The sequence below is a fragment of the Urocitellus parryii genome, chromosome 1 (genome assembly GCF_045843805.1).
Source record: "Urocitellus parryii isolate mUroPar1 chromosome 1, mUroPar1.hap1, whole genome shotgun sequence".
In the NCBI taxonomy this organism is placed as follows: Eukaryota; Metazoa; Chordata; class Mammalia; order Rodentia; family Sciuridae; genus Urocitellus; species Urocitellus parryii.
Genome location: NC_135531.1, coordinates 230,587,854 through 230,615,218, shown reverse-complemented (window position 1 = coordinate 230,615,218; position 27,365 = coordinate 230,587,854). Strand labels below are relative to the sequence as shown.

General features: G+C 36.6%; 1 protein-coding gene across 1 annotated transcript; it reads right to left on the bottom strand.

The window, feature by feature from the left end:
* Nucleotides 1–1,805: 1,805 nt before the first annotated feature.
* On the bottom strand, nt 1,806–25,871 carry Plekha3 (pleckstrin homology domain containing A3). The gene is made up of 8 exons (XM_026392014.2): nt 25,464–25,871; nt 20,668–20,784; nt 14,554–14,709; nt 11,915–12,051; nt 10,292–10,456; nt 7,035–7,078; nt 5,468–5,583; nt 1,806–3,067 (listed from the first exon to the last, which is right to left on the bottom strand). Exons 1-8 carry the CDS (start codon nt 25,501–25,503, stop codon nt 2,940–2,942), a joined length of 903 nt encoding a protein of 300 aa, XP_026247799.1. The 5' UTR covers nt 25,504–25,871; the 3' UTR covers nt 1,806–2,939.
* Nucleotides 25,872–27,365: the final 1,494 nt, after the last annotated feature.

The following is a 27,365-nucleotide window of genomic DNA, read 5'->3' as shown; positions in this document are numbered from 1 at the left end:
TGCAATAATATTAACAGCACTCTAATATTAATATACCACAAATACAAGCTTCCTGAGATTTTTATGATGATTTTTAAATTTCTAAATGTGATAATGCATAGTAAAAAACTAATTTGGGGTCATAGGTTCCAAGGCATCTGTGAAAATTAAGATATTTTATCTCCTGCCTTGGAATTTAAATTTAGCAATAGCATCCATTTCTGGACTTATCTTGATTGAAGATAAAACAATTATTCAATATAATGTAACAAAATTCAAATTAAGTTCATTTACAAAATAATTCTTATCAAGAACCCTCTAATCATGGAGGAGTATACCAGGCACTTCAGATGAAAAGCAAACACTGGTTTTTCTTAGAAGACCACTGACATGTCAAAAGAGTCTCCAGAGTTCTCAATAACCCCATGCCTTAGACAAAGCAAGAAAAAGTCAATAAATAACTATATATCATAGAAAAGCCTGATAAACTAAAATTCTTACAGAATTGTTTTCATTTGGTTCACTTTTACCTTAAAACTCAGAAGTCAGTCACACTTGAAAATACATGGGGTTTCTCAAAATGCAAGATTCCCTTACTCTTTAAAAGTTGCTTCATGCTATTAATCCACTGGTAAAAAACCTAGATATATACAAGGTGTCACCACACCTGTAGTCTCATGTACTCCAGAGATTGAAGCAGGAAAACTGCTTGAGCCCACAAGTTTGAGACCCATGTGGGCAGCACAGCAGGACCATGTCTCAAAAAAAAAAAAAAAAAAAAGGAAACCCTATTTAAAAATTAAGATATATATATATGTATATTTATACACATACACACACATACATATATATATATATATATATATAAACATACACACACACATATATATATACCCACTCAAAAAAAAAAAAAGATGATTTCACAAATTTATTTGGTTCCTAAAGAAAAAAAGTGGATCCAAGTCACAATAAAAGCCATTCTTAGGGTTAAAGCACACCTATTCAAGCACCTGTTTCAAGGGTGAAAAATAATACAAATTAGTAATGACTACTTTTTATTTTTAAAATATTTACAGAAAACTTCACAAACTTATCCATCTGTAAAGCAATAGAAAATGGGCTTGACTATTTCCTATGAATTCAAAATCTTATTAATGTTTTCATTATAAATGTAATACCTAAAAGAAAAAAAAAAAAAAACTACCAGAAAAACTTTACCAGAAGCACCTTGACCTTCAAGGTTTCATCACTGTGCAAGTTCCTACCACAAAACAAACAAAAACAAAACCTGACTGTCCATTCAACATGGAAACTTACCACATTATCAATTTTTTTTTTCAATTAGACATAAAATATAACTTATGAGCAGGAAGATTCCACTGAGCACAGAGTAGCCTGTGACCTGCGTGCTATTTAAAATCACAAACATGTTTAGTAGCATTTTATCTAAATACATGTTAATGTATAGAGATCATTGATGTCATATCTTAAACTTAAAAAGCCTATAATTACATATCTTATCTGAGTAAATATCAACTATTAATTCATTTCAAAAAACTGCCACATAAATTTATAAGAGAAATTTAAAGGGAAATAAGCTACACCATTCTAAGCTCACAGGCAACAAAAAGCTAAAAGTATGCTTCATTGTGTATTTACCAGCAAGCCTGAATATACAAATGAAATCATCAATAAAGAATACTATTAACACTTAATAAAGACTACACAGAATATCAGTGAATGTAAAAAATACAATATATTATATGATGAGTTCGAATGCAAAAACCACATATTTATTAAACACATGATTAACTTAAAAACACCAAGCCAATTTGTTTTAAAGTGCTGCTCATCTAAAATCTTGGACAGAACTATCATCCCAAAGTGAATTTAAAAAAAAAAAAAAAGAGAGAGATTACAAGGCAAACACTGACAATAGATATGGACAGGCACTATCAAACAAATGCTAACTGCTCTTTAAATAATGCCATTCTCAAGTGATACAGAACAGTCATCTTGACAGGATTCCTTTTTTGTATAAATAGTCATAAATTAAAAATGTCTCTAGATATTCTAAAGAACTGCAAACAATACCTTATAACAGCAGCTTAATGTCTACTTCAGGAAAAAAGCACTAAAATCCTCTTCCATTGAAAGTCATTTATTTCTCTAGTGTAAGTGAGCCAAGTCACTACAACATCATCCTCTTTTGTAGAACAATATAAACAACAACATATACACATCTTAAATTTGGTAGGTCACAAAAGTTAGAAAACAATCATCTTTGAGGAAACAAGAAAATAAATAAATAAAATTAAATACTTTAACCCAACATTTGGTATTGACAAATCAGTAGTGTCAACTTCACATATGAAGGACAGCACAGTCTGGTTTTTAAAGAATATTCAAAATGTCATGTTATTTGGGCTAAAGATATTTAGAATATTAAGTGTTCCTTTTTTCTTAAAGGAATTTGATACAATCACCATCAAGCTGCTATCATAACTCATTTTAAGCTGGGATAAAGTGACCTTTTGGTCCATGGCACAATTTACATATATCACACTTCTGTCAAACTGAAACCTTACAAGATTTCATGTTTATAAGCTACAATACACACTGACAAAGATGTCAGTCCCTCACAGTTTTTTAGAAAAATATCTACATTTGTCCTTATGGATGTCAAAATGTTACAGCATCATTTGTGTTTTTTTTTTAAAAAAGAAAGATGCACATTCATACTGTGAAGTTATTAGGAAAATACTCTTGCAAATAAACTATATAAAGATAAAATACACTTCAAAAGTATGTGGGTTGTTTTTTGTTTGTTTGTTTGTTTTACAATATTCTATAAAGTGCAGAGAAATACTAAGTAAAGGGAAAAACTACTCCCTATAACAAGTTGATAACAGCAGCTTTTGCATAGCAATACTTAGAGGAAGTTGGACACTTCAGTTTCCTCAGGAAGAGAAGGATGGAAGAGGATCTTCCAATTCAGATTTTTTTTTGGCCATAAGTCTGCTTTCTTCAGGAATGGTTGCTGATGCCAAATCTCCATTAAGTGTATTTCTTGAACAGTGAACAGGTCCTAGTAAGAAATTGATTCAAAGGTTAAACTCTTATCAGTATTAACTCCAGACCTCTATGAAAGAACATTCTCAATTCCCTGTTCTGAGACATGAAATTCCTTTAGCTTCCTATTAATATTTTGTCTGTTTAATAAAGAAAAATCTAACTTTTCTACTATTGACAATTATAAGGAGAATCCTCAGAGTTCATGAGATAATTATGAAACTATCTGAAGTAGAGATTTTTGATTTGTTCATTGCTAAAATTGTGGTTGGCACATAATGGGCAGTCAATAAATACTTGCTGAATTGAATTTAACCTTCCTTAATTAATTATTGCTCTTTCAGTCTATTTTTATGCTGTTATGTCCTCCTTGCTTCTATGCAAAGAATCAAAGATCCAAAGCAGATTACATGTCTTACCTAAGATCTACAACTGGTAAGAGAACTAAGATAAATTAAAGTCTTCCTCTTCATGAGACTTTCTAGGCAAAGTACCCATCTTTCCACATGGAATGCACCTCACAGAAATACCACTGAAACTCCAAAAGGACACAACTGAATACACTAGCATAGTCCTGCTCCAGAGTAGATTATTTTATACATATTGTTTGAATGTACAAGACCATTTATTACTTTTCTAATTTAAAAAATATTTAAAAACAGAAGCAATTGTACCTCACAAGAAGAACATTTGTGAATAAAGACTTTCAATGAAGACTGCCAAATGCAATGTATATGCTTTAAAAGAAAGAGTGGTAATTCTCTGCTTTGTCAACTAACTGAAACACTAACTTTAGCATAAACAGAAAAATCTAAGGATGAAACTTTTGACTTTGTCTATTTAGAGAAGTTCTGAAAAAATGAGATAATCATACATATTTGTGTGTTTATGTGTGAGATTAGTTTTGTTGTAGTCCTAACAGCTGAATTATGGAATGCTAACTGTACTAAGGCATATAAACCTAAATCTTTTTAAAAAATCAGGACCCAGAGTCTTAAGAGAGAAAGGAACTAAGGAAAAATGGCTAGTTTTATAAAAACTTATCACAAAAGATGCTCTTTAAAAAGAAAAAAGAAGTATCATTTAGAAAAAAAAAAGCAGAAGGCAGCAAGCACACTGAATATTCTCAGGAGCTCTGGATTGAAAGAGTTGTGTATAAAGGCATAAAGAAGAAGAGGAATACGAATCTATATTCCTGCTTCAGAAACACCTTTTTCACATAACCTGTTTAACCCTCTTCTCCTTTTCCCTTTCTCTACCAGGTCTTGCTCAGCTGGCCAGGAAAACTGTTTTCTTCCCTTCCCCTTCCCTACCCTCACCTCTTTTCCTTTTTTCACATCTCCAATGTTCCAACTTAAATTCAAAACAATGGTAAGTATATGTTCTATGTCAATAAACAGGTTATTAGTTCTATTTTAAAGAAAGATGCCACTACCTTCTAAATATTTGAAAATGCCACCAGCCCCATTCAGAATCCCATTATCTGCATGAACTTTACCTCCTCCTCCAACAAAACTTGTTTGACTTCCTTTTAAGTAAATCAGCTCTATCTTAATCAGTGTGTCCTACATAATCAAAGACTAGAAATGCAATGACATGTTTTTTGTCCTACCTAGCCTTGCTATGATTTAGCTGGGTTGTCCTAGGCTATCTAAAAAATCTGACCACCATTTACTGTGTCACTTCCTAAGAGAAATAAAATCGGTGTTCCAAACAAATGACTTACAAATGAACTTTTGGAGCACAATCTGCTCCTTAATTGGGAACTATATGTAATTTCTAAACCCCATGCTTCCTGGGAAATAGTAAAGACTAAACAGTAATAGTCTATTCATGGCAATATAATAAGAAGATGTATTCGTGTTCACTAGAAATCATGGTCAGCACTGTCAAACTAGGTAACCTAATACACTTTCAAAGATTTTTTCTCTTCAGAAACAAAAAGTAAAAGTTCTCATACAAATCACAAAAAAATTTCCTAAAAATCACAATATAACCTCTCTTTAATACAAGAGAAAAATAATGAATAAATGCTACTATCATTCACCACTACTACCAGACAGAATTATTGTCCTTAGCCATATCAAGGCACATAAGTAAAAACAACTGATTTGTTTTCCCCAAAAAAATCCTACCTATATTTCATGCTTTCTTCTAAAATGTTTTTTCAATGCAAATGTAGCAGGAATAAAAAAGATTATGATATTTTATATATACATATACATATATATGAATATAGATATTTACAAAGCAACCCTCAGCACTTCTTAGTTGATAACAAAACTGTTAGTAACTAGATATATGAGCAGCTGTTACTGTATGCTCCAATGTCAGTATTCTTATTTCCAGAAATCACAGAGTCCACAACAAGTATGCTAAAAAGGCCAAAGAAAGAGACAAACTCCATCTAACTTACTATCTGGGTCTTCAAGGGGAATATCATTACAAGAGTCTGTATCTGAGTAGGTTCTCCTGCGTCGCTGGGAGAGTCGGTGAAGTGTAGATACGGGTTCTTTTATAGAGTAGCTACTCCTATAAATAAATTTTAAAAATTGAATTATAAGACCTTAGACAAAGGAAAACACTATAACTTAATTGGAATTTTAAATTATTTCTCTTAAATCCAAAGAGGAACTACTTTTATGCCCAACAAAGTCAGCAACATTCTACTCATTCAGGGGTCAAACTGTAAGCAGTCAACCTACTTAAATCCAGCCTCAGGTAACCTGGAGAAATGGCCTCGGGTTGAATTTAAAAGGAGTACAACGAAGAAATGGCTTCTAGAGAAGGTCCACCAAGGCAGTACCAGTATCAGATGGTTCACTAATATTTGGAAAACAATTATGGGTTTTACAAGTGCACAAATCTGATCATAAAGGACATGACAAAGAAGTATATGGAAAATGCTGGTGGCAAACTCACTGACAGCAGCAAGAGAAGATGAAGAGGGCCAAAAAAAGTTTTTAATATTTAGTCTAAAAAAATTAAACATGGAAGCCAATCACCACCACCAACAGTACCTCAGAGGATGTGAGCCAAATATTACTGTAATTAATGACAACCTTAATGCATCAGAGAAATGATATATAATTTATATCTTACTTCATAAGGCAGAAAGGAGAAAGTACAGTTTAGAAACATTTCTTTCATAAACTTAAAAAAATTGTTAATGATTGTTTAAGCTTCCATATTTCTAGAAAGTTCAGTTGGTAAAACTCTTCATTCCCTGACATGGTTGGATATACACATCATCTCTGGCTTCCTCTGAGCATATGATGGTTCAATCAACGATAATATAAGTGTCAGAGGAAAAAAAAAAAACTGACAAAACAGTAAGTGCTCAGCACTTAACATTTAGCATAGAGAAATAGATGCTAATGAAACTATAACTTCACCCCTTCCAAAAGAATCAAATAAGACAACCGCTATAATCTAAAAGACTATTACCTAAGCAAAACAAAAGAAAAGGAAAGAAAACTTTAATAACCTGGCATACTGGCAAGATCTAACTAGAAGGTATAATTTTTAAGTGTGTTAAAAGGAATATATACTAAAAGATCACGTGGATTTCTCTTTTCAGAAAGATCTTTCTCATTTAATAAAACTATACCTTAGCATGTATATAGGATGCTACAAAAAGCTGATGTAAAATAAAATGAGCCTCAGTTGTGCAGCCTCACTACATTAAGTATGCTTAACCATCATTTGATACACTTACAATACCTAAAAAAGCTCCAATGGCTGGCAAGGTGCTTACCTTGGGTAAATTTATTCACTCCATTTTTCTTTCCTGATTCTCCACTGGGACCAGGACCTGATATCAAGTTCTAAGAAATGTATATACACTGATACTGTGAGGAGTGAACCAGAACCACACTTTACCCATGCAGAGTTTTCATTCCACGCCACTGTTAGAGGCCCAAAGAATTTCCTAACTAGGCATAAGTTTGAAAGAATGTGGCCAAAAGAAAAGGTTATTTTACCTCTCAGAACTGCAAGAACCAGGGTGGCTGACAGAACGCTTCATCTGGAAATTAAAGAAAAAAAAAACTTAGCATGATCCACATGTGAAGTAGAATAATGCAGCTCTGATTTACTATTGTTATGACAATTATCATAAATTTATACAGAGAAAAAGATGTCTGGCCAAAAATAAAACTCTATCTTAAGACTCAAGAAACATGATTAGCTCAATGTCAACCTTTCTCCTTAATAATAATCATTGACTGGAAAATTTCTCAACACATACCCAAAACATGCTGTATTCTTTTCTCAATACTAAAAACTACTATATGTTTATATATGTATATATACAAATATGAATATGATATGTATACATGCATAAAAATATTAAAAAACAGTATATAAAACTAATTCAAAAGTCACACTTTTTGTAATAAAGGACTAAGCAGCAAGCCAGAAAAGTATTCTAATAAACATCACTTTCTTTTTCTCTAAAGGGCAGGCATAGATAGTAACAAAGCTTCTCTTTACCATTTATCATTCAGGTAGCTAACACACAGATGTTCCAAAGTGTGGCTTTCATAGAGAATAGCATGAATAATTCAAGTCTTTAAAGAACTCAGACGAACCCTAAGTCTCAAAAAGGTTTCTACCACATATTTTAAACATAAATATCTGATTAAGCTGAGCATTTAATGTAACAAATACTAAATGTAATTTAGAAGCTTAAACTCCCATCAAAAAATAAAGGTCGGCAATCATATAAAACAGATGATCTCAACATTTAACAAGGTAGCAGAAAGGCAAAGTTTATACTAAAGGTTTAAGGTGGTTGCCTTTATATACATGGAGTTAAGAATCTCACAAGTACAGGTCTAGCATTTATGTTATGCAAATGCCTTCTATACTTGAAACAAAGCCACTAGTTGATGAGAAATACCAGTAGAAATATCAGATATGACCAACCCAATTTGTAGTCCAGATACATCTAATATGACAGTCATTAAGACACAGATAGATATTAACATGTCTTTTAACAGAAATTACTTCCTTAAGAATTACTTCATCCGGTGATATCCTTACCACAAGAACTCAATCAGTTGCCAAAATGACAACTGTCTGCACCTAACATGATGATTTGCAATAAAGTTAAATGCAAGTTTATTCTAAGATGGATTCAATAAGCTTGATGAACCAGTTTTAAAGATCAGATTAAATAGTTTAGGAGCTCTCAAAAATTTCAGCTTCATTTTTAATATAAGCAAACTTTTATATAAAAAATAAATTGTTTATTCAGTACAGTAGTGCACACCTATAATCCCAGATATTCAGGAGGCTGAGGCAGGAGGAGTGCAAGTTGGAGGCCAACCTGGCAAGACTGTGTCTCAAAATTAAAAATAAAAAGGGCTGAGGATATAGCTTAGTGATAAAATGCCCCAGGGATCATCCCCAGTACAACAACAACAACAACAACAACAAATAACAACAGTTTTTCATATAAATAAATAACTCATTAAAAAATTGGTTTTTTGCCTTTGAAGACTGTCTGAGCTTAATTTCCAAGCTGTGTCTCTGGAAAAACTGCCATAACCCACAATTCTTGCTTTTTTTGTGTCAAACAAAAGGGCATAATTAGGAAAACTAAGTGGCCTCTAACCTAATATTTCTTAGATTAACTCACTGGATTTCTTTCTTTTTTTTTTTTTTGCGGGGGGGGGGGGGGGCGGTGGTGCTGGAGATTGAACCTAGAGCCTTGTGAATGTTAGGTAAGCACTCTACCAGTTGAGCTATATGCCCAGCCCCTAACTCATTGGATTTTTTGTAACTTTTCTGCTGATTAAATATTTTGATTTAAAATAGTCAGTTATTATACAGAAAATACATATTTGACTTCTCCAAAGACATTTCCTAAAGAGTTCAATGCAAAAATTGTAGCAATGAAGTATTTTTATTGCATTTGATTCTATGTAGTATACCTTTAAAAACATAATAACCCAAGTACCCCTCATGCATCAACCTCAGGAAGAGAGAGAGCACTGTACATCCAACTCAAAAGATTGGTTTCTTTTACATGTTCTAAATACATGTTATTTAACAATTTCTAGCATATTTACAATTGTTCTAAAAAGCATATTTGTAATTGTTCTAAAAGGATTTACTATAGTCCTATGAGAGTACTAAAAAATAAGCAAAAAGGGTATTAACTGACAAATTTCAGAAATACTGCACACTACCTCTCTCAACAATTCACACTAAATTTCAGCATAGAAAGAGGCTCTGAGAAGTCCTGGCTAGACTATTCCTATCAGATTGGGACGAAAAAACCTAATTCACTAAGTCCACCAAAACTTCCCAAATAAACTGACCATAAAATATATCTTCATGGTACACCTGTCTCAGAGGACATTAGAAAACAAAGCTCTAAATAAATTTAGGAATAATCTTTACTAAATCTCATGTAATTCAATTTGCTGGGGTGGGTAAGAGAACCTAGGAATAAATTGGATCCTATTCTTCTAACCAATAACTCTTCTGGTAATTGCTAAAACAATACTATGTAGCATTCTTCCTCCTAAAAACACTTTGATGAAAAAAATTTAGTCTTATCAAACTTTATCTCACCTACAAGTTCCCCAGAGCATGCCAGAGCAAGTTCAATAGCCTGAAAAGGACAACGAATCCTCCGCCCCCAGAGAAAAGAGCTCTGGTTGTTCAAGTAATCAAGAGGAAAGAAACCAACATTGGACAGGCAGCATTAACAGGTCTGATCCTTCACAACAGCCCTCTGATAGAGAAGACACTCTACGGTACAAATGAAGAAACTGAGGACCAGAGAGATTAAATGACTTGCCTACTTGGGGGGTTCAAAACTAATGCCGATTACAGAATGCTGTTCCCACTGGAACATGTTTCAAGTCCCTTCCAATCTTCTAAAGACATGCTTCATTGCATCTCATTAGGAGGGAAACATTGCCCCACTATAAAGCAAGTGTGCTCACAACCCTTTCTGAGTCCCAGCACATATAGTGCATTACAATGTTTTCCTGGGGGCAGCAGCTCAGGGGCAGGCCTGTGCAGCCCCTTCCAGGGAGAGAGTAGATCTATACTCATGCTTAGCTCCTTAGCAGAGAGGTCCAATGCAAAATAGAGGATAAACAAAAAAATTCAATCATTCAACTGTTTCTTCTCCATTGCCTGTTGCCTCCCGACCCTTAAAATTAAAAACAAAAGAAAACCCAGAATCAATATCACTAGAAGAAAAGCAAGAAATTCAAACCATTTGAACAGGAGAAGGCGACACAGGAGAAACCAAGGGATCTGGATGGGGCAGTTGAAACATCTCGGGTTTAAACTTGGCATTCGCTATCTTCACACACTCCTCAAGCGTTGTGATGAATGTATTACACGTGGCACTAAGCAGAGAAGAGGCTTCGTTCATGTTCTGAAAGATTACACGTAAGGACTTGAGCAGACTCACACACAGCTACGTGGGATCATACACATCCTTATAATCAAGTGATGAAACATCATTTCCAGTGGACCCATGATTAGGGTATGACTTAATAATTTAGGAATTACTTAAAATACACTACCTGACAACATTAAAGCAATGCATAAATATGAAATGTCTGCTTTTTAGGTAAACAATGTATGAAGTTAGATTCCAAGAAAATAAACTTTGCATTTAAACCAAATAGCATACTGAAAACCTGTGTATAAAAAATTTATCTTGGAGAAACCTTAACTGAAATGTGATTTTTCAATTCTCTATTAGAATTTTGAAGGTGTCATAGCAGTGGAACATTCTTGGGAGTTACTTAGTAGCAGCACAATTCTGGTCTATCCTTCCTTCACCCCGTCTACTTCTCCCTTGGTAGAATAAAAATCCTAATTTTGTTCAGGGTGATAAGGGGGCCTAGCCTTGGGGGATGACTGCACACTCACTTAAGCCCATCTTGGCTATTCTTTGCCAAATACTCATTCCTCACACTCCCCCTAGTTTCTTTTGAGCCAGACAAAAAAGATGAGAAGTCAGCTAGGGAATTTCTAGGATTTTTGCTCCATGATTAAAAACAAGAACAGTAAGTTGAGAAGGTCTCTCTACCCCTGGCCTCTCTGTGACCCTAGTAGTCACCTGAAACCTAAGGCAGGAGGAGAAAATCCAATACAAGAATGGCAGAACAAGCCCAGGCCCCTGACGTTGACACTAACTTTGGAGCAGTGTTAGAACACCTGCCTCAGGGAGCTTGTGGTAAACAGCATTCACCAGCGAGGAACCACTCTCACCTTCCTCACAAAGACCCTTCCCCCAACAGGAAGGAGGAAGATTTCTTGTTCTTGTTCTACTTCTACCACATTAGGCAAAGGGCATGTTGACCTTTCACCCAGAGACTAGAGGGCTTACCAGTTCCCTTCACCAGAATGGGTGACCTTATTTCATAGCCAAAACTACTACTAGCCAAACCCTACTACTAACCGGGATTTTGAATCCTTTATCACTGATCTGAAAAGAATTTTTTAAGTTATTTCATAAAGATATTAACTCTCAGTAGCTGAAGCTGAGACCTTACTATCAAAAGAAAGACTGAGTAACAGCTGTCCAGTGAATTCATGCACTTGGCCAAGAGATCACTGTCCGGAATGCTTCTCATCCCAACCTCCAATCATCAAAATGGTTGCAAAGACAGATTCCCCAGAGAAAAGGAGTCAAGCTTGACTCTGGCTAGACAAATAACCTAGAAGGTACTAAATATTTCCAAAGAGTCTATAGCAGAGAGATCCCAGAATAGATGGAACTAACTCACTGTGAAAATGCTCCCCTATCATCCTATAGGATGATGAGGACACCCAGGCATAGTTCAAAGTGGAACCAGACACGAGAGGATCCTTTCTCTTATACCTCTATGCTGGGAGATGAATGATTCTCATCATGATGAACAAATTCCTGGATTGTATGAACCTGCTGCATTAGGAGGTCACAGTAGAGGCGAAGTTCAGACATTTTGGTTTTCAGAGATTCACTGGTTTCACTTATTTCTGAAAGAAACATATATAAACATCAATTAGATCATTTTCATATTCCTTGGGCAGTACAACGAAATTTAATCAATTTGAATGGAAGGCCAAAAATACCTTTTTGTCCTATAGTTTAAGAGATATAAGACCTTAGAAGTAGGATAACAGAACCCTGAAAAAATACCTCTTTAGATAACTGGGGGGGGGGGGGGACTAAAGGTCATATGTCTGCTGTGAAATTTACATAGATTAATTATAGATATAAAGTGAGGATCCTGGATGTTTCACACAGGATACTTCTACTCCATTACTTGTCCCCTGCCATTTGAAAAATGCCTGTATGTCTCCTTTTATAAATAAGTTTTTGGAGTCCTTGGCACATTTTTTTCAACTCTGATGTTTGCTTTTTCTCTTAAAAATATATAAATTGATAATTTTTAAAAAATTCTTACACATTAAAGATAATAATCTTTTATTATCCCATAGACTTTTATAGATGTTAGCTCTCTTTTCATTTTCTTTGTTGTAATATAGTGTGGCATACAGGAGTTTTTAACCTTCCTATAATTAAAAATACTGTATATAAATATTTATTTTTTTCTGATTCTTTCACTTTATTTCACATTATACAGTTTTCAGAATTTTCATTAACAGCTTACTTACTTCTCCTTAACTCCAGACAAACAACTATTCAGCCACCATCTCAGCCATTCATAAGCTAATTCCTTTTTTAAATTTTGGTATCAGGGATTGAACCCTGGGTCAAGGGGTGCTTAACCACTGAGCCACATCCCCACTCCTTTTTTGAGACATGGCGTTGCTAAGTCACTTAGGGTCTCACTAAGTTGTTGAGGCTGACCTCCAACTTGCAATCCTCCTGCCTCAGCCTCCCAAGTCACTGGGAGTATGCGTCACCACACCTGGCAGGCCAATATGTTTTAAATTAGAAGTAAAAGTTGCAAAGGAAGAAAAATATATAAATATTCTGGAGCTTCTCCACACTCTCTAAGCCAGGCCAATGCCATTGCTTTCTGGTACTAGTCACAAAGCTACTCCTGCAGAATGTACCAAAGCAGCTCTATCTGCACATTTGATCTAACCTAAATCAATTCTTCCCCAAATTATCGTCCATTCCTTTGTTTCTTTTTAATTATGGTAAAATATACATAACAGAAAATTTGCCACTGTAGCCATTTTTAAATGTACAATTCACTTGTATTACATACATTCAAATGTCATACAAACACTATCATTATCTGTCTCCAGAAGTTTTTTCATTTTTCTCAATGAGAACTTTATACTCATTAAACACTAACCCTGTTCCCTCTTTTCTGTAGGTCTGGGAACTACCATTCTACTTTCTGTCTGCATAAATCAGACTGACTATCCTTGGTATCTCATATGTGGAATCATCCAATATTTATCTTTTGTGATGAATTTATTTCACTTTGCATAATATCTTTAAGGTTCACCCATATTGTAACAAATGTCAGAATCTTCTAAGGTCAAATAATATTCCCTTGTATATGTATCCCACATTTTGTTTATCCATTCAACTGTCAACATATGTGTTGTTTCTATCCATTAGCTATTGAAAATATCGATTCCTTCTTATCAGCTTCTTAGTTGTACTTTATCCATGATGTTCCTTCCTATATTTGAGTAGTGATGTAAATTCCATCCTCAGCCTCCATTTTTCAATATCCATAATTTAGTTGTCTTTATTAATTTAATATTGTTTTTTAAATATAAAAACAATATATTCTCAGTGAAAAATTTTAGAAAACACAGAAAAATCAATCTATGAAAACACAAATACTGTCATTATTTTCAAATTATATCCACATATGGTTCAATTAATACCATATACCATTTCCTTTGCTTTTGACATTTACTTAATCTCTTTGAATTAACAACGCACCTTCATAAGTCAAAAGGTACTAAAGGGTATACAGTAAAAAGTAAGTCTCCTCAGAAATTCCTTTTTTCAAAGTAACAACTTTGTAACAACCAACTCATATATCTTTCTTAAACCAGCCAATGAATACTGACACTATATTTAATTTTGAGTCCTGCTTTTATTTATTTATTTTTAATTTTCTATAGTCGTAGATGCACAGAATGTCTTTATTTTATTTGTTTATTTTTATGTGGTGCTAAGGATAGAACCCAGTGCCTTACACATGCTAGGCAAGCACTCTGCCTCTGAGCTACAGCCCAGCCCCTCCCTTCATTAATGATTGTTTAACCCTGGGCATTTTCTCACATCATTAAAACTTCTTGTAAACATTTTACTGGCCACATAAAATATCAACTAATGGAAGCACCAGTTTACTTACTGAACCATTCCCCTCAATTTATACCTTTACACTGCTTACAAATTTTTAACTATGATCATCTAAATATATATGTAAGTCTTCTACATTACTGGTTATTTCTTTGCAGCAGATTACTAATAAGTAGACAGGGCAATTTATTTTGTCTTTAAAAATGCTCTTGCCACAGGGGAAAAACTATAGTTACCTTTTTCCTTTTTAGTCCTAGTATCAGTCAAACATGCTTTGGAGCTCCCCAGAGCAACCAGCCACCTCTGTCTTTCAGCTGCATTTACCGCCTTCATGTAGAAATGCTGCTCTCCTGGAATAATTAATTCCATTCTTGTGTTGTCTGCTGAATGAACTATGATGATAAACAAAGGAGACTAGAGTTAAGAATGTCAGTAATTTGGGGAGAATCAAATCACCACTCTTACATGGTATTAGATGCTTCACACACCTAAACCAACAAACCAGGACTCACCGTGAAGGCAGAACCACTGTCTCAGGGGCTACCCAGGGGTACCTTCCAAACCACCCTTCTTGCATGGACCCAAGAGCAATCTGCCAAAGCGATGGCAGCATATAATAGAGAAAATGGACAGATTAACTACTGAGAAGTGAGGCACTCCCTTGGGACCACCTATACCACCTTAAATACATGTAACTAACTTCCTTGAAAGCAGAATCTATGTTTGGTATCCCCCAAGCCTAGGATAGTGTCTAACATATAGAAGGAATGCAACAAATAATAATTATGGCCACCTTCTATTAGAGTTGGAATCTGGAACACCCCTCAAAGGATGTAGAAAACCCCCAAAGCAGCAATGTTCAGAGGTGGGACTTTAAGAAAAGATTGGATCATGAGGGCTCTAACCTCATCAGTGGATTAATCCATTGATATATTCATAATTCAAATGGGCTGCTGGAATGAAGTGGGAACTGTAGGAGGTGAGACTAGTTGAGGGGATTAAGGTGTCCTTGGGAGTGTGCCTTTGAGGCCTATATCTTGTCCCCAGATCCTTCCTTTCTCTCTCTCTGCTTTCTGGCCACCATGAGGTAAGCAGCTCTGCACGATCACAGCCTCTCTACCATGATGCTCTGTCTCACCATAGGAGTCAGCTGATTATGGACTAAAATCCATGAAACGGTGAGCCAAAGTAAATCCTTCCTCCTTTTGTTACAGCAACAAAAAAAAAAAGCTGACTAGCATACCTTCCATTAGAACAGAAGTTCTGTGAAAGGCCCATCACAGTCATCTGGAAAGCACATGAATTTTGAAGACGTTCACATCTTCTACTCCCTCCACTTCCCCTCCTATGTACACACCCCTTCTGATATTCTGACAGAAGAGAGCTAATCAAGAACAAATCTGAGCCAATCTCAAGTCTTTGTTGTAAGATGAAATCTGTACTTAAATGTCATTAAATGACGAGTACTTACTCAGCTCTGGACAGTGCTGGTCGAGGGGAAGATAGGAAGAAAAATGGAGTCATTGCTCATATGGAACTGACAATTTAACCAAGGAAACAAACTAACACACCAAAAACCATCAGAACACTTACATGTTGAATTCTGTGGTGCAAGATTTCACATGTAATTATGAGAGAAAGGTTATAAGAAACATCAAAAAGAAAAGGCTTCCAGATCAAGATCTAATGCCAGCAGGATTTACTTAGGAGAAAAACAGCATGAGAAAAGGCTTAAATGAAAAAATAAATACAGAATGTACTAAGGATATGAGAAAGCAAGCCTCAAGAGAGCCTTGTATTGTATTGCAATGCAATATTCATATTCACGAATGGACAATCTGATGGAGCTACATTATGAGGGGCCCAGAAAGTCTGGCGGAATCCCTAACTTAGAGAAGTAATTACTGAAAACTGACTGGATGCTCAGTGCATTATGGCAAATAAGTGCCATAAAGGCACTTATATGGCCAAACTTAGGTGTAGATACTGAAAGTTACAACCACATAACAATCAGTGATAAGTGGGAAAGATTTTATATCAGGATAAAACTACAAAAAACCCAAAGCTCTAAAATTAACTCTTTTTTGCTAATCACTAGTGCTGGTGAAAGCATCAATGCCTACCTTAAAACAATTCTCTGAATTCTTTCTTCTTCTTTTTTTTTTCTTTTTTGGGTGTGTGTGTGTGACCAGGGATTGAACCGAGGGATGCTCTACCACTAAGCTACATGCCCCCAACCCCTTTCAATTTTTATTTTGAGACAGAATCTTGTTAAGCTCCCCAGGGTAGTCTCAAACTTGTGATCCTCCTGCCTCAGCCTCCCCAGTCAGCGAGATTACAATGGTGCATCAATGTGCCTAGCTCAATGATCTAATTCCTAATAATGTTGCTACAAGATGAAACTAAAATAAGATGACTCACTTTTAATTATGCCAGAACCTATGCATCCAATCAAGGATGGTCCTCTCCAAAGCTGTCACCTGAGAAGTTAACAAACTTAAGAACAAAACTTCTAATACATCAAGTCCCTAAGGAAAAAAATGATGGATCAGACCTCTATAGACAGAACTACAAAGCATTACTGAGGAAAATTAAATACCTAATTAAATACAAGGCCACATCATGCTAAATCAATATTGTTAAGAATATAATTCTTCTAAAATTAACCTATAAATTCAATGTCACTCCAGCCAAAATTCAGTATGGAAATTTACAAGCAGATTCTAAAATGTATAAAGGAATGCAAAGGGCCAATAGCCAAGATAATACTGACAAGGAAAAAGTTAAAAAACTTAAGACTACAGGATACAAAGAATATAAAGCTAAAGAAATTAAGACAGTGTGCTATTGGCACAAGGATAGAAAGAAAAGAAAAAAAAACCCATAGAATTAAACAGCCTAGAAAGACCCACAGAGACAAAGACATCCCTATAATGCAATTTTCAAAAATGTGCTCAGTTAGATATATCCATATGGAAATAAAGTGAATCTTGATTCTTACCTTACATATCTAATTTGGAACTAAATATAAATGGTAGAACAAGAAAACTTCAAAAAAGTGACATAGAAGATGTCCTAAAAGGGGAATCAAATGTTCTAGTAAAAATTATTTGCAAAATGGACTTTGCTGAAATTAAAAACTTCTGTTCATCAAAAGATACTAATAACAAAATGAAAATACAAACAGAGTGAGAGAAGATACTTGTAATACAAAAACTCATTTACATTATACAAAGTCCTATAAATCAATGTGAGAGAGAGTCAAGTTCAGAAAATGGGACAAAGAGTTGAAAAGGGACTTTAAAAGAAGAGGATATTCAAATGACTGTTTAATATTCAAGAAGAAAAAATACTCCACATCATTAGTTACTGAAAAAATACAAGTTAAAGTCACCAAGAGATACCAGTATACCTATAGAAATATTCAAAATTCTAAAAAATTGGCAATGTCAAGTTTTGATGAGACATAGATCAAGTGAAATGCTCAAAGTCCTTCTATCAATAAGTTGATAACAATAAGTTCATAGGACTTTGGAAAACAGTCTGGAATCATCTCTGAAAAAGATTCTCCCCTTAACCAAATTTCAGTCAGGATCTTTTGAGTCCTCAGCTCCACTGGGCTTCCATCTCCATGCTGATAGAGAACAGTTTCAGCAAGAACTCTGCCAAGTCAGAATCTCCCATCCTGGATATCTCTTTACCCTTGTATATGAACAAATTCTTTATTCCTTTCCACCCTGCTGGAAGTAACTGATCACCCTGACCTACCTCTGCAAGAATCCTGTTAAGTGGGTTTAGTTAGAATCCCCAGTGTCCCTGAAGTTTCTTCTTAGTAACTTTTCTTTTTTTTCTTTTTTTTTTTTTTTTTAAAGAGAGAGTGAGAGAGGAGAGAGAGAGAGAGAGAATTTTTAATATTTATTTTTTTTTAGTTCTCGGCGGACACAACATCTTTGTTGGTATGTGGTGCTGAGGATCGAACCCGGGCAGCACGCATGCCAGGCGAGTGCGCTACCGCTTGAGCCACATCCCCAGCCCTCTTCTTAGTAACTTTTCAACTGCCAGTTCTCCTGTCCTGCATTTGGGTTGTCAGATCCCACTTTTCCTTGTTGTATTCAGAGTTGAGCTCATTTTCTTTCCTCTGCTACAAAACCCACTCCCTATATCTATCACCACAGTCCTAAATAAAGCATGCCATACTATTTTAACAAATGTCAAGAATGTTTTTCTTTAACACCTCTTAAAGCTAAATATATAAAATATTCAATGCCTCAGCAATTGCACTCTACTAGACATATACTAATTATAAAGGCCTACTTATGTTTGATAAAAGAAATGTGTAAAATGTTAACATTACTGAACTATACATTAAGAATGGTTAAGATGATAAACTTTATTTTATATTTATTATACCACAGGAAAAACTTTTTTAATTAAAAAAATGTTCATGATAGCTTTACTCATTATAGTCTCAAAGTGGAAATAACCCAAAAGTTATGGACTATTCACACACAGGAATACTACATAACAATGACTGAACCACCATGAAGTAGAATATGGTTGGATTTCACAAAAATAATGCTGAGTAAAAGGAAACCAGACACAAAAGAAAATACTGAACTGCTCTAGTTATAACAGGGATAAAGGCTAGATGACTGATGACATTTTAGGGGATAAGTGGCTAAGCGGACCCCCACAGCAGATTTCTGAGTGTCTGGTGATAACCTAATTCTTGATCTGTGGTGGCTACACAGATTCTTTCACTTTTAACGTCTGAACTTTTTTTTTAACATTTATGATCTTTTCTATGAGTTTGTTATTCTTTAATAAAAATGATTAAACCAACAATGACAACAAAAAAGATGTTGCCATGGTTTGAAACTGTTTTGGAATAAGAATTCCACAGCTGTCATTTAAATATTTTCAAAGATGGCAAAGCTTCTAACTTTGTAGTTTTGATTTATGACCAGACCTCATCTGGGATTGTCAGGAATGAGATAAACAAACATTTTTTTAAATAAAAACTCATGTTCTGGATGTGTTCTTCTTGTGCATTTATAAACTGGCTCATAAGGCAATTTCAAGAAAACACTTTTAAAATGTTATAGGTGGTGATAATATAGTTGAAAATAATTACAGACACTAAAATGAATATATGGAAAGCCAACACTTTTTTGGGTATATGTTTCAGTATATTTGTTAGAAACATGCATGTAATAAAAAACACCAGGCTGAAGTGCTTCTATCTCTATTCATGTAGCCAAGACTCTCTTCCATTAAAACTGTAATAACAATCAACTAAAGCAGACATGATACAATCACTGGGCACATGCAGTTTGGTGAAAGCTCCCCAGAAGACATCACCGTCTCCTCTTTGAGAATATGGATAATGAAAGAACCTACTAGTAACTCTGAGATGAAGGTGAGGAAACAGAAGTTGTAGATAAAGAATGTGCATCCAAAGAAGAAAAATACCCTTAGTCTCCTTGGGTAAATCTAACTAAGAATTACTAGAAAAATCACACAGAAGTAGCAATCTAGCCCTGGAAAAAGTAACACAATGCATTAGCTGCTACTCTGGTTGAATCTAAGAAAATGTAGAGAGGTAAAGCAACTCTGGAGTACCTGGCAGCTATGAGCAAGAGCTCACCATTTCCAAAGAACTATTCTTTACAAAGGACAAGTATTCAGGCTACAGAAGGGGGATGAGAAAAGCCTAGAGAGAATTTAACACACACTCTTCTAATGCTCTAGTTTGTCCTCAATTCACTCTGGAATTCAAGACTTTTCATTATAATTTTGTCTGATTTCATAGTGCCTATCCCCACACCAACCACCCCAACCACAAATATAAATGAATCAATGATCCATGAAACATTCTGGAAAATTACAGCATGACCTAGTGCTTTATTCTTCCCCCTTTGGAAGGGAAGGAAATCATCTCTATCATCTAGAACTTATCTCCAGTTCAGCAGATAATCAAAGCTTATGCCTCTGACTTTATCAATACCCATCAGAGTTGGCATGGTCATCTTCAGAGCTCAACTTTTAATCTTTACAATACCTTTCTATAAGAATTAAATAGAATGTACATGGAGGCATCATGGCAAAAAAGTGGCATCCAGCAAAAAACTGCAACAGTCAAACTGGAAAAGTAGCACAGTTACTCTGAATTTCAATTCACAGTACATTTATAAAGGGAGAATTATCAAAACCAATGCTATATGCCACTCCTGACTGCTAAAGAAATTAATAGCACTAAAAAATTGCTACATAATTGGAAATGCTTTTGTCCTCATTTGGAGCATGCTATAGAACCTTTATTACCTAACCTCAAATTCCTAATTACTCACCTTTAATTTCACAAACTGCCATCTTTATACTTCCTTTGCTCCCTTTGCAAACATCATCCTGTGAATCATAGTAGGATAGGATGCCATTATCTAAAACAAACCAGCGAGGTTGCCAACCTAAAAAGATCATAAATAACAAAGGTTAATAAGAATTTACTTTTATCCCATAGAAAACTGTGATTTCAAGCCCTGCCATATACATGATTTCTTGGCTCTCAAGAAACATCTGACAATAAAAATTTTAATGGTCAACACTTGCCCAAAATGTCCTTGCTAGAGAAATGGTTCCCTGGAATCATCTTCAATAATAGCCCTACACAAGGTACAACATAATTGCTCCTTTTCATGAGTACAGACTGAGTATCCCTTATCCAAAATGGACCAGAAGTGTTTGGGATTCAGACTTTGGAATATTTGCATATACATAATGAGATACTTTGGGAATGGGCCCCAAGTCTAAATATAAAACTCATTGTTTCATGTACACCTTATACACATAGCCTGAAGGTAATTTTATACAATATTTCTGGTTCTGTGATTCATCATATGAAGTAATATGTGGAATTTCCTATTTGTAATATGTCAGAACTCAAAAAATTTTAGATTTTGCAGCATTTTAGATTTCAGGTTATCAATGCTCAAACTGGAACAGTAACAGAAAACAGGGGTTTTAGACTCAGTTCTACAATCATTCTTTTTGAATAACCAGGGACAAATCTTTTCATTTCAATAAATCTCTAAAGTACCCAGTCTCCAAAACAAGTAGGTTGCACAAGATGACCCCTCAGCTGCGACCTAACCCTCTAATTCTACAGTGGCCTTCCCTTCTCTTAGAAAATACATTGCCTAAGCAAACTCCCTTAAACACCATATAAGAGCTAAGTGAATTCCAATCTTTACAGAGACTCTATAACCTATGTAAGAACATATATTCCCCATGACCTCCCTTCCTTCCTCTGATCTGCTACAGACTTGGCTCTAAAGCAAACCTGGTAAGTAGGAAGATGGTTTTCCTTGGTGCCCAACTCCCACTCCTCTTGCAAACCAAACTCCATGTTCCCTGGAATCTTATCAAGCATGCTACTAATTTACAACAGTTCACTAACAACATGGTGACCATGCTGGAGGCAGTGTGACTGTCCTTGTTCTTTCTGTAACTATTAATTCACAATTTGGCACAGGTATTCTAGGCTAAAATGTACCACCTTTCAAACCACTGGGGTTCAAATCCTGCTAGATTTAGCTATAACCAGTTATATGCTAAATCAATTCAGCTTTTCCAAGGCCAGATAGTACCAAAAAAGGGCAGACAGGTGAAATATTCTTAAACCTTGCTTTACAAACCCAGGACTTTCTTCCCTAAAAGGCTTTACCTATAACACTTTTGAAATGACAGCACCGAGTCATCATTAAAAAAGTTAAATTTTTGGTGGCACATGCCTGTAATCCCAGTGGCTTGGGAGGCTAATACGGAGGATCATGAGTTCAAAGCCAGCCTCAGCAAAAGTGAGGCACTAAGCAACTCAGTAAGATCCTGTCTCTAAATAAAATACAAAATTGGGCTGAGGATGTGGCTCAGTGGTTGAGTAGCCCTGAGTTCAATCCCCAACACCAAAAAAAAAAAAAAAAGAGAGAGAAGTCAAAAAAAAATGTTTATAAGAAAGTAGAAAATGCTATAATACAGTTCAGAAAGATAAATGTCCAAAATAAGTAAATCAAGCAGCCTTAGATGCCTGGAAAATATTATTTGCTGTTGCTTTTTTTGGCACTGGGGATTTTAACCCAGGGATGGTTTACCACTGAGCTATATTCACAGCCCTTTTGATTTTTTTATGTTGAGACAGTCTCACTAAGTTGCTTAGGGCCTCAGTAAATTGCTGAGGCTGGCCTTGAACTTGCAATCCTCCTATTTCAGCCTCCTGAGCTACCAGAATTATAGGAGTGCGCCACCACACCTGGCTTGGAAAACCCATCTTTAAGAATGCTATATACCCTAATGCGGCCTGCCAAATTAGAAAGTTCTTTTGAATACATGGACTTTATCATGTTCATCACTGCATTCCCAGCAATTAGAATGGTGGTTGGTGCCTGGCGTAACAGGTGTTTAAAAAATATATTTCTCAAGTGACAGAAAAAAAACAAATGAATGAACACCATAAATGTGAGATCTTGCTATGATCCACAAAAAAACAGACATTAAATATTATTATTCATAAGTATTGAACATGTATAGAAATGATGAAAACATATTTCCAAATAGTAATTCACCTTGGTGAGCAAATTATAAGCAGAGTATGAAAGTACATTCCTCCACCATAGATCCAGTGTACCTATAGGACAAAGTATGATTCTGCAAATGTGGATTATTGCAATTCAATATCTATTTAAAACAAATATTGAAGCCAGGCACTGTGGTACACTTCTGTAATGCCAGCAACTCAGGAGGCTGAAGAAGGAGGCCTGCAAATTCAAGGCCAGCCTAGGCAACTTATTAAGACCTTGTCTCTAAATAAAGCAAAATGGGCTGGAGATATAGCTCAGGGGTACAGTGTTTGTCCAGTATGTTTACCAAAAGCCCTGGGTTTGAGCCCTAGTAACACACATATACACACACACACAAAAAAAGTTTTTTTTTCTTTTAGTAAAATGATTCATTTTGAATTTGTAGGAACACAAATGGTGACCATGGTTGAGTATATTATTCTAACCAAGTCTGTTAATAATCACTATATACCTTTTTTGAAGAAATATTTAACAATCCAACCTGTTGTATAAACATTTACACAATATAGGACTGTACCTGTGGAAAAGATCCACACATTACTCCCTTTTAAAAATTCCTCTTTAAAAAACAAAACAAAACACATATTTTTATATCAAACTACCAAAAGTTACCAAAACTCTTATTCTACAAATGATTCCCAAATTATACTAATTTAAAATTTTAAGGACACAGGAGGTCCTTAAAAACCACTTAGCATGGACAGCTGCTTGTCCTACAGAACCAAGATGAACTAATTAATAATCAGCATGTGGGGGAGCCAGATTTAAATTTTAAAAATGGAATCCTTCCAAACCAAAGATTTCATTTCAGCAAACTCTACATAGCTTACTAGAAGTTACCTAAAATGTTCTGCAAAGACTAAAACCTAAGACACAGCTGGTACTCAGTACCAAAGGAAATGAGGAAACTGCCAAGACCACATTTCACTCTAAGTGAAACCTCACCTTAAATTATGACTCATCTTGGTAACTGCCATTGCTCTGGGCTACTCAGAAATGGTTCATCTGGCATGAACTCCCAGGACACAGTGCTTACAAATATTTGCAATGAGGCAATCACCTGCATCTCAAAGCATAGAAGCTACCGACTCACCATTAATGTGGATACCTCAACCAAACACTAACTGTGCTTCTCACAACCACCCAAATGAAAATACTTAATAAAAAATATTTGTCTTGGGGTCAGGGGTGTAGCTCAGTGGTAAAACACTTGCTTAGCATGTGGAAGGCCCTGAGTTCACTTCTCAGCATCACCAAAAAGTTTTTTAATTTAATGTTTTTAAATGTGCCTTATTTTTTAAAATGTTTCCTGTTAAAATATGATAGTTAAGGAAATAAATTTTTATTTTGAACAAAATAAAACATCAGTGATTCAAAAGTATCTACTACTGTATATCTGGCTTTAAGGTTCTAATTAACCAAAAATCAAGAACTATGGCTCAGTACCTATGCCTTATAGTGTGTATATGCAGATTTTGCACAAAGTCCAGTGAACACAAGTTGAGTACAGCATATAATCACTAAAGGGTTCAATATCTTTGGCAGAGTAAGTGGGCAGCAAGTCAATATTTGCCATTATGTTTAACCAAGAAATCTGTTTACTATTCTAATGTTTTAAATACATTCCCCTTCCTCTTATTTGGTGAGATAACAGAACTCAGGAGTAGGAAGACACTTCCAGTTGTTGATCATCCAGGCCTAACAAAAAGACTGAGATCCTGAGAGAACAAACCATTTGCCTAATTTAGCGCTGACTGATAGTAGAGACTGCACAATTCAGACTTAAGAGCTTTTAATAGCCTTCATTATCATGGAAAGTGGCCCTTTCCACCGAAGCTACTAACAGTCTGTAGTTCTTCCTTCCAACCCATCTCATGGATGAATCTGATAAGCCTGCTTCATTTCCGTGTATTGCACTTTCTTGCACTATTTCTCAGTTACCTGAATTCCCAAACGTTCGGAAACTTCGTTGAAAACCAACCCTTAAAAGAAAAACACCTGGGGACAGATTCCAAAACCATGCTTGCTAAGTTCAACAAGTGAACGTCTAAAATCAATAGTGTTGTTCAGGTGGTTAAAAGGAATATTGAAAACATCTCTTAAAATTAAATCTTGATCCTAAGAGTCCAATCCTGTCCAATACCCCGGACAACTCAGTTATTAACAAAACACTGACTATTAAGTGTGAACACGGGCTGAGAATGCAACACACGTGGGGGTGACTGGGAATAGTTCCGGAGGCTACAGGGGGCAATCAGAACTATTACTACACACAGCAAAGAAGTGGTCTCCTGCAAGTCCCATCCTCAGGAAGGTGCGCAGTCTCGAACTCTCCTCGGCAGAGGCCAGATAGACTCCACGAGGGACCCAGAGGGGGATTAAGCTTTGAATTCGCTATGAGGGTCACCACCCTCCAGGCAGAGAGGGGGCCCCTGACCCACCATCTCCACAGCCTAAGCCTGCCCAACCCTTCCGCCTTTCCCTCTGACCCTGGACCATGGGAGCCCCGATACCTGTGAGATAGTTGGTCCACTTGTACAGAACCCCCTCCATGCTTCAGATCCCGGCGCCGCGCATCCTCCTGGCCAGGCGCCGGCCGCGCAGGTGGGGGTAGGCACCGGGTCTGGGGCAGCCCCTCCCGGCAGCCCCTCCCGGGCGCCCCGGCCCCCTCCCCAGCTCCCGCGGGTCCTAAGCCGCCCTCAGCCCGCGCGCGCCGCCGGGACGTGGCGGCTTAGAGGCCAGGACGGCGGGTGCCGCGTGGTGCTCCGGGGCCGCGAGTCGCGCGCTCAGACATCCCGGGCGAGCCTCGGCGGCGGCGACCGTGACAACGGTTAAAAGGCGACCGCAGCCGCCCTCCCGCTCGCACTTCCGCGGCCCGGTGGCTCTCTTCCGCGCTTCCTCCTCCTCGCCCGCCTTCCTTCCCCCGGGTTCCCCGTTTGTTTTCATTGACCCCGACGTCGCTTTCACTTCCTGGATGAAAGGGGCCGGCCCGTCCCGGGAAACCCCTCCCCGGCGGCGGGGCTGCAGGAGCCGGCGCGGCCTGCCGCCCTGCCGCTGTGCCGGAGGCGGCGCAAGCTACGCGCGCGGGTGCGGCGCAAGTCTGGCCTCCTCCTTCGCCTGGGCCCTGAGGCTCCGCAGTCTTCCTTCACTTGGGCCCTGCCGCGCTCAACCCTGCTCTGTCTGAGCACGAGCTCCGGTGCATTACTCTCGGGGACAGTGACATAGGCCTCTCCTATTAAGAGTGTTCCTGTAGGGTAGCCTAAGGTCCTTTGGTGATTTTTATTTGTTTGATTTTAAGAAAATAAAAGGCTTGTGTGGGCTTCATATTCTTCTCACACTCAGGGTGTCCGAGAAATTCTCTTCTAGGAAGGTAAAATTACAGCTATGATGGGGTCTTCAGACAAGAAACTGTCATCATCCCAATAAATAACCTTGGAGAGCCAGGATTTTATCTAGAATATAAAACGTGGAACTAAACTTTGAAATTGCATTGGGGGGGGGGCTTTCTCTAAACTTTGAAATTGTATTTGAAAAATAGGGGCTTTCTGCAAATTTTGAAATTGTATTAACAGAGGCTTTCTCCTAACTTGTGTGTTTGTATGTAGTACTAGGAATTAACCTAAGGCCTTCAAGCACGCTAGGTAATTGCTCTACCACAGAACAACATCCTCATCCCTTTTTATTCTGTCTTGAGGTAGAGTTTTTATAAATTCCCAAGACTGCCCTTGAATTTGCAATCCTCCTTCCTCAGCTAATAGGTCTGTGTCACAATGCCCACCTCTTCTTTTATGTTTTTTTTTTTTTTATCTTGGTTGGTAATGATTGTCACTTCGCATAATTGACAGTAATTTTCAGAATTATAGAATTTTGCAAACTCTAATTCACTATGAGGGTCACCACCCTCTAAGCAATCACATAAAGTAGCCTCAGCACTGAGACTTATAGCATCATTGAGGTAGAATAGTATGTCTCTTTCCAAAAATTAATCCAGGCCTTTCCTGAAAGCTTTCTGGTTTGGGATAGTCTGGACATTCACTTGGAAATAAGGTGAATTGGTGGATGGATAGATGGATATGTAGTAAATCGAAAACAGTTAAACATTAATGATAGAATCTAGTTGGTGGGTATAGGGTGTTCACTGCAAATTCCTACTTTTCTATGTTTGGAAAGTTTTCATATTGAAATGAGGGAAGGGGGTTGCATCAAACAGAGTTGGCCTAATCTTTGCTGCATATTAGCTGAGAGATTGGACCAAAATGCCCGGTATTCAAGTCTCCTCATCTGATATGGATAAATCTGATGTCACAAAGTTAGCAGGGAAAAAAAGGTCAAGAGCTTTTCCCGCAATACTAGAGTCCCTCAAGTCAAGGGTGGCCAGGAGTGGTGGCAGACGCAAACGAAAGGCAGCGGCGGGT

Bases quoted from the DNA above. Each gene is read 5' to 3' on its own strand.
- Plekha3 (XM_026392014.2), bottom strand. From the start codon at position 25,503: ATGGAGGGGGTTCTGTACAAGTGGACCAACTATCTCACAG. The intron at 10,457-11,914 runs GTATAAGAGAAA...GTAATCTTTCAG, and splicing joins ATTCATCTCCCAGCATAGAG to AACATGAACGAAGCCTCTTC. The intron at 7,079-10,291 runs GTTTGAATTTCT...TTTAATTTCCAG, and splicing joins CGCCTTCTCCTGTTCAAATG to ATGAAGCGTTCTGTCAGCCA.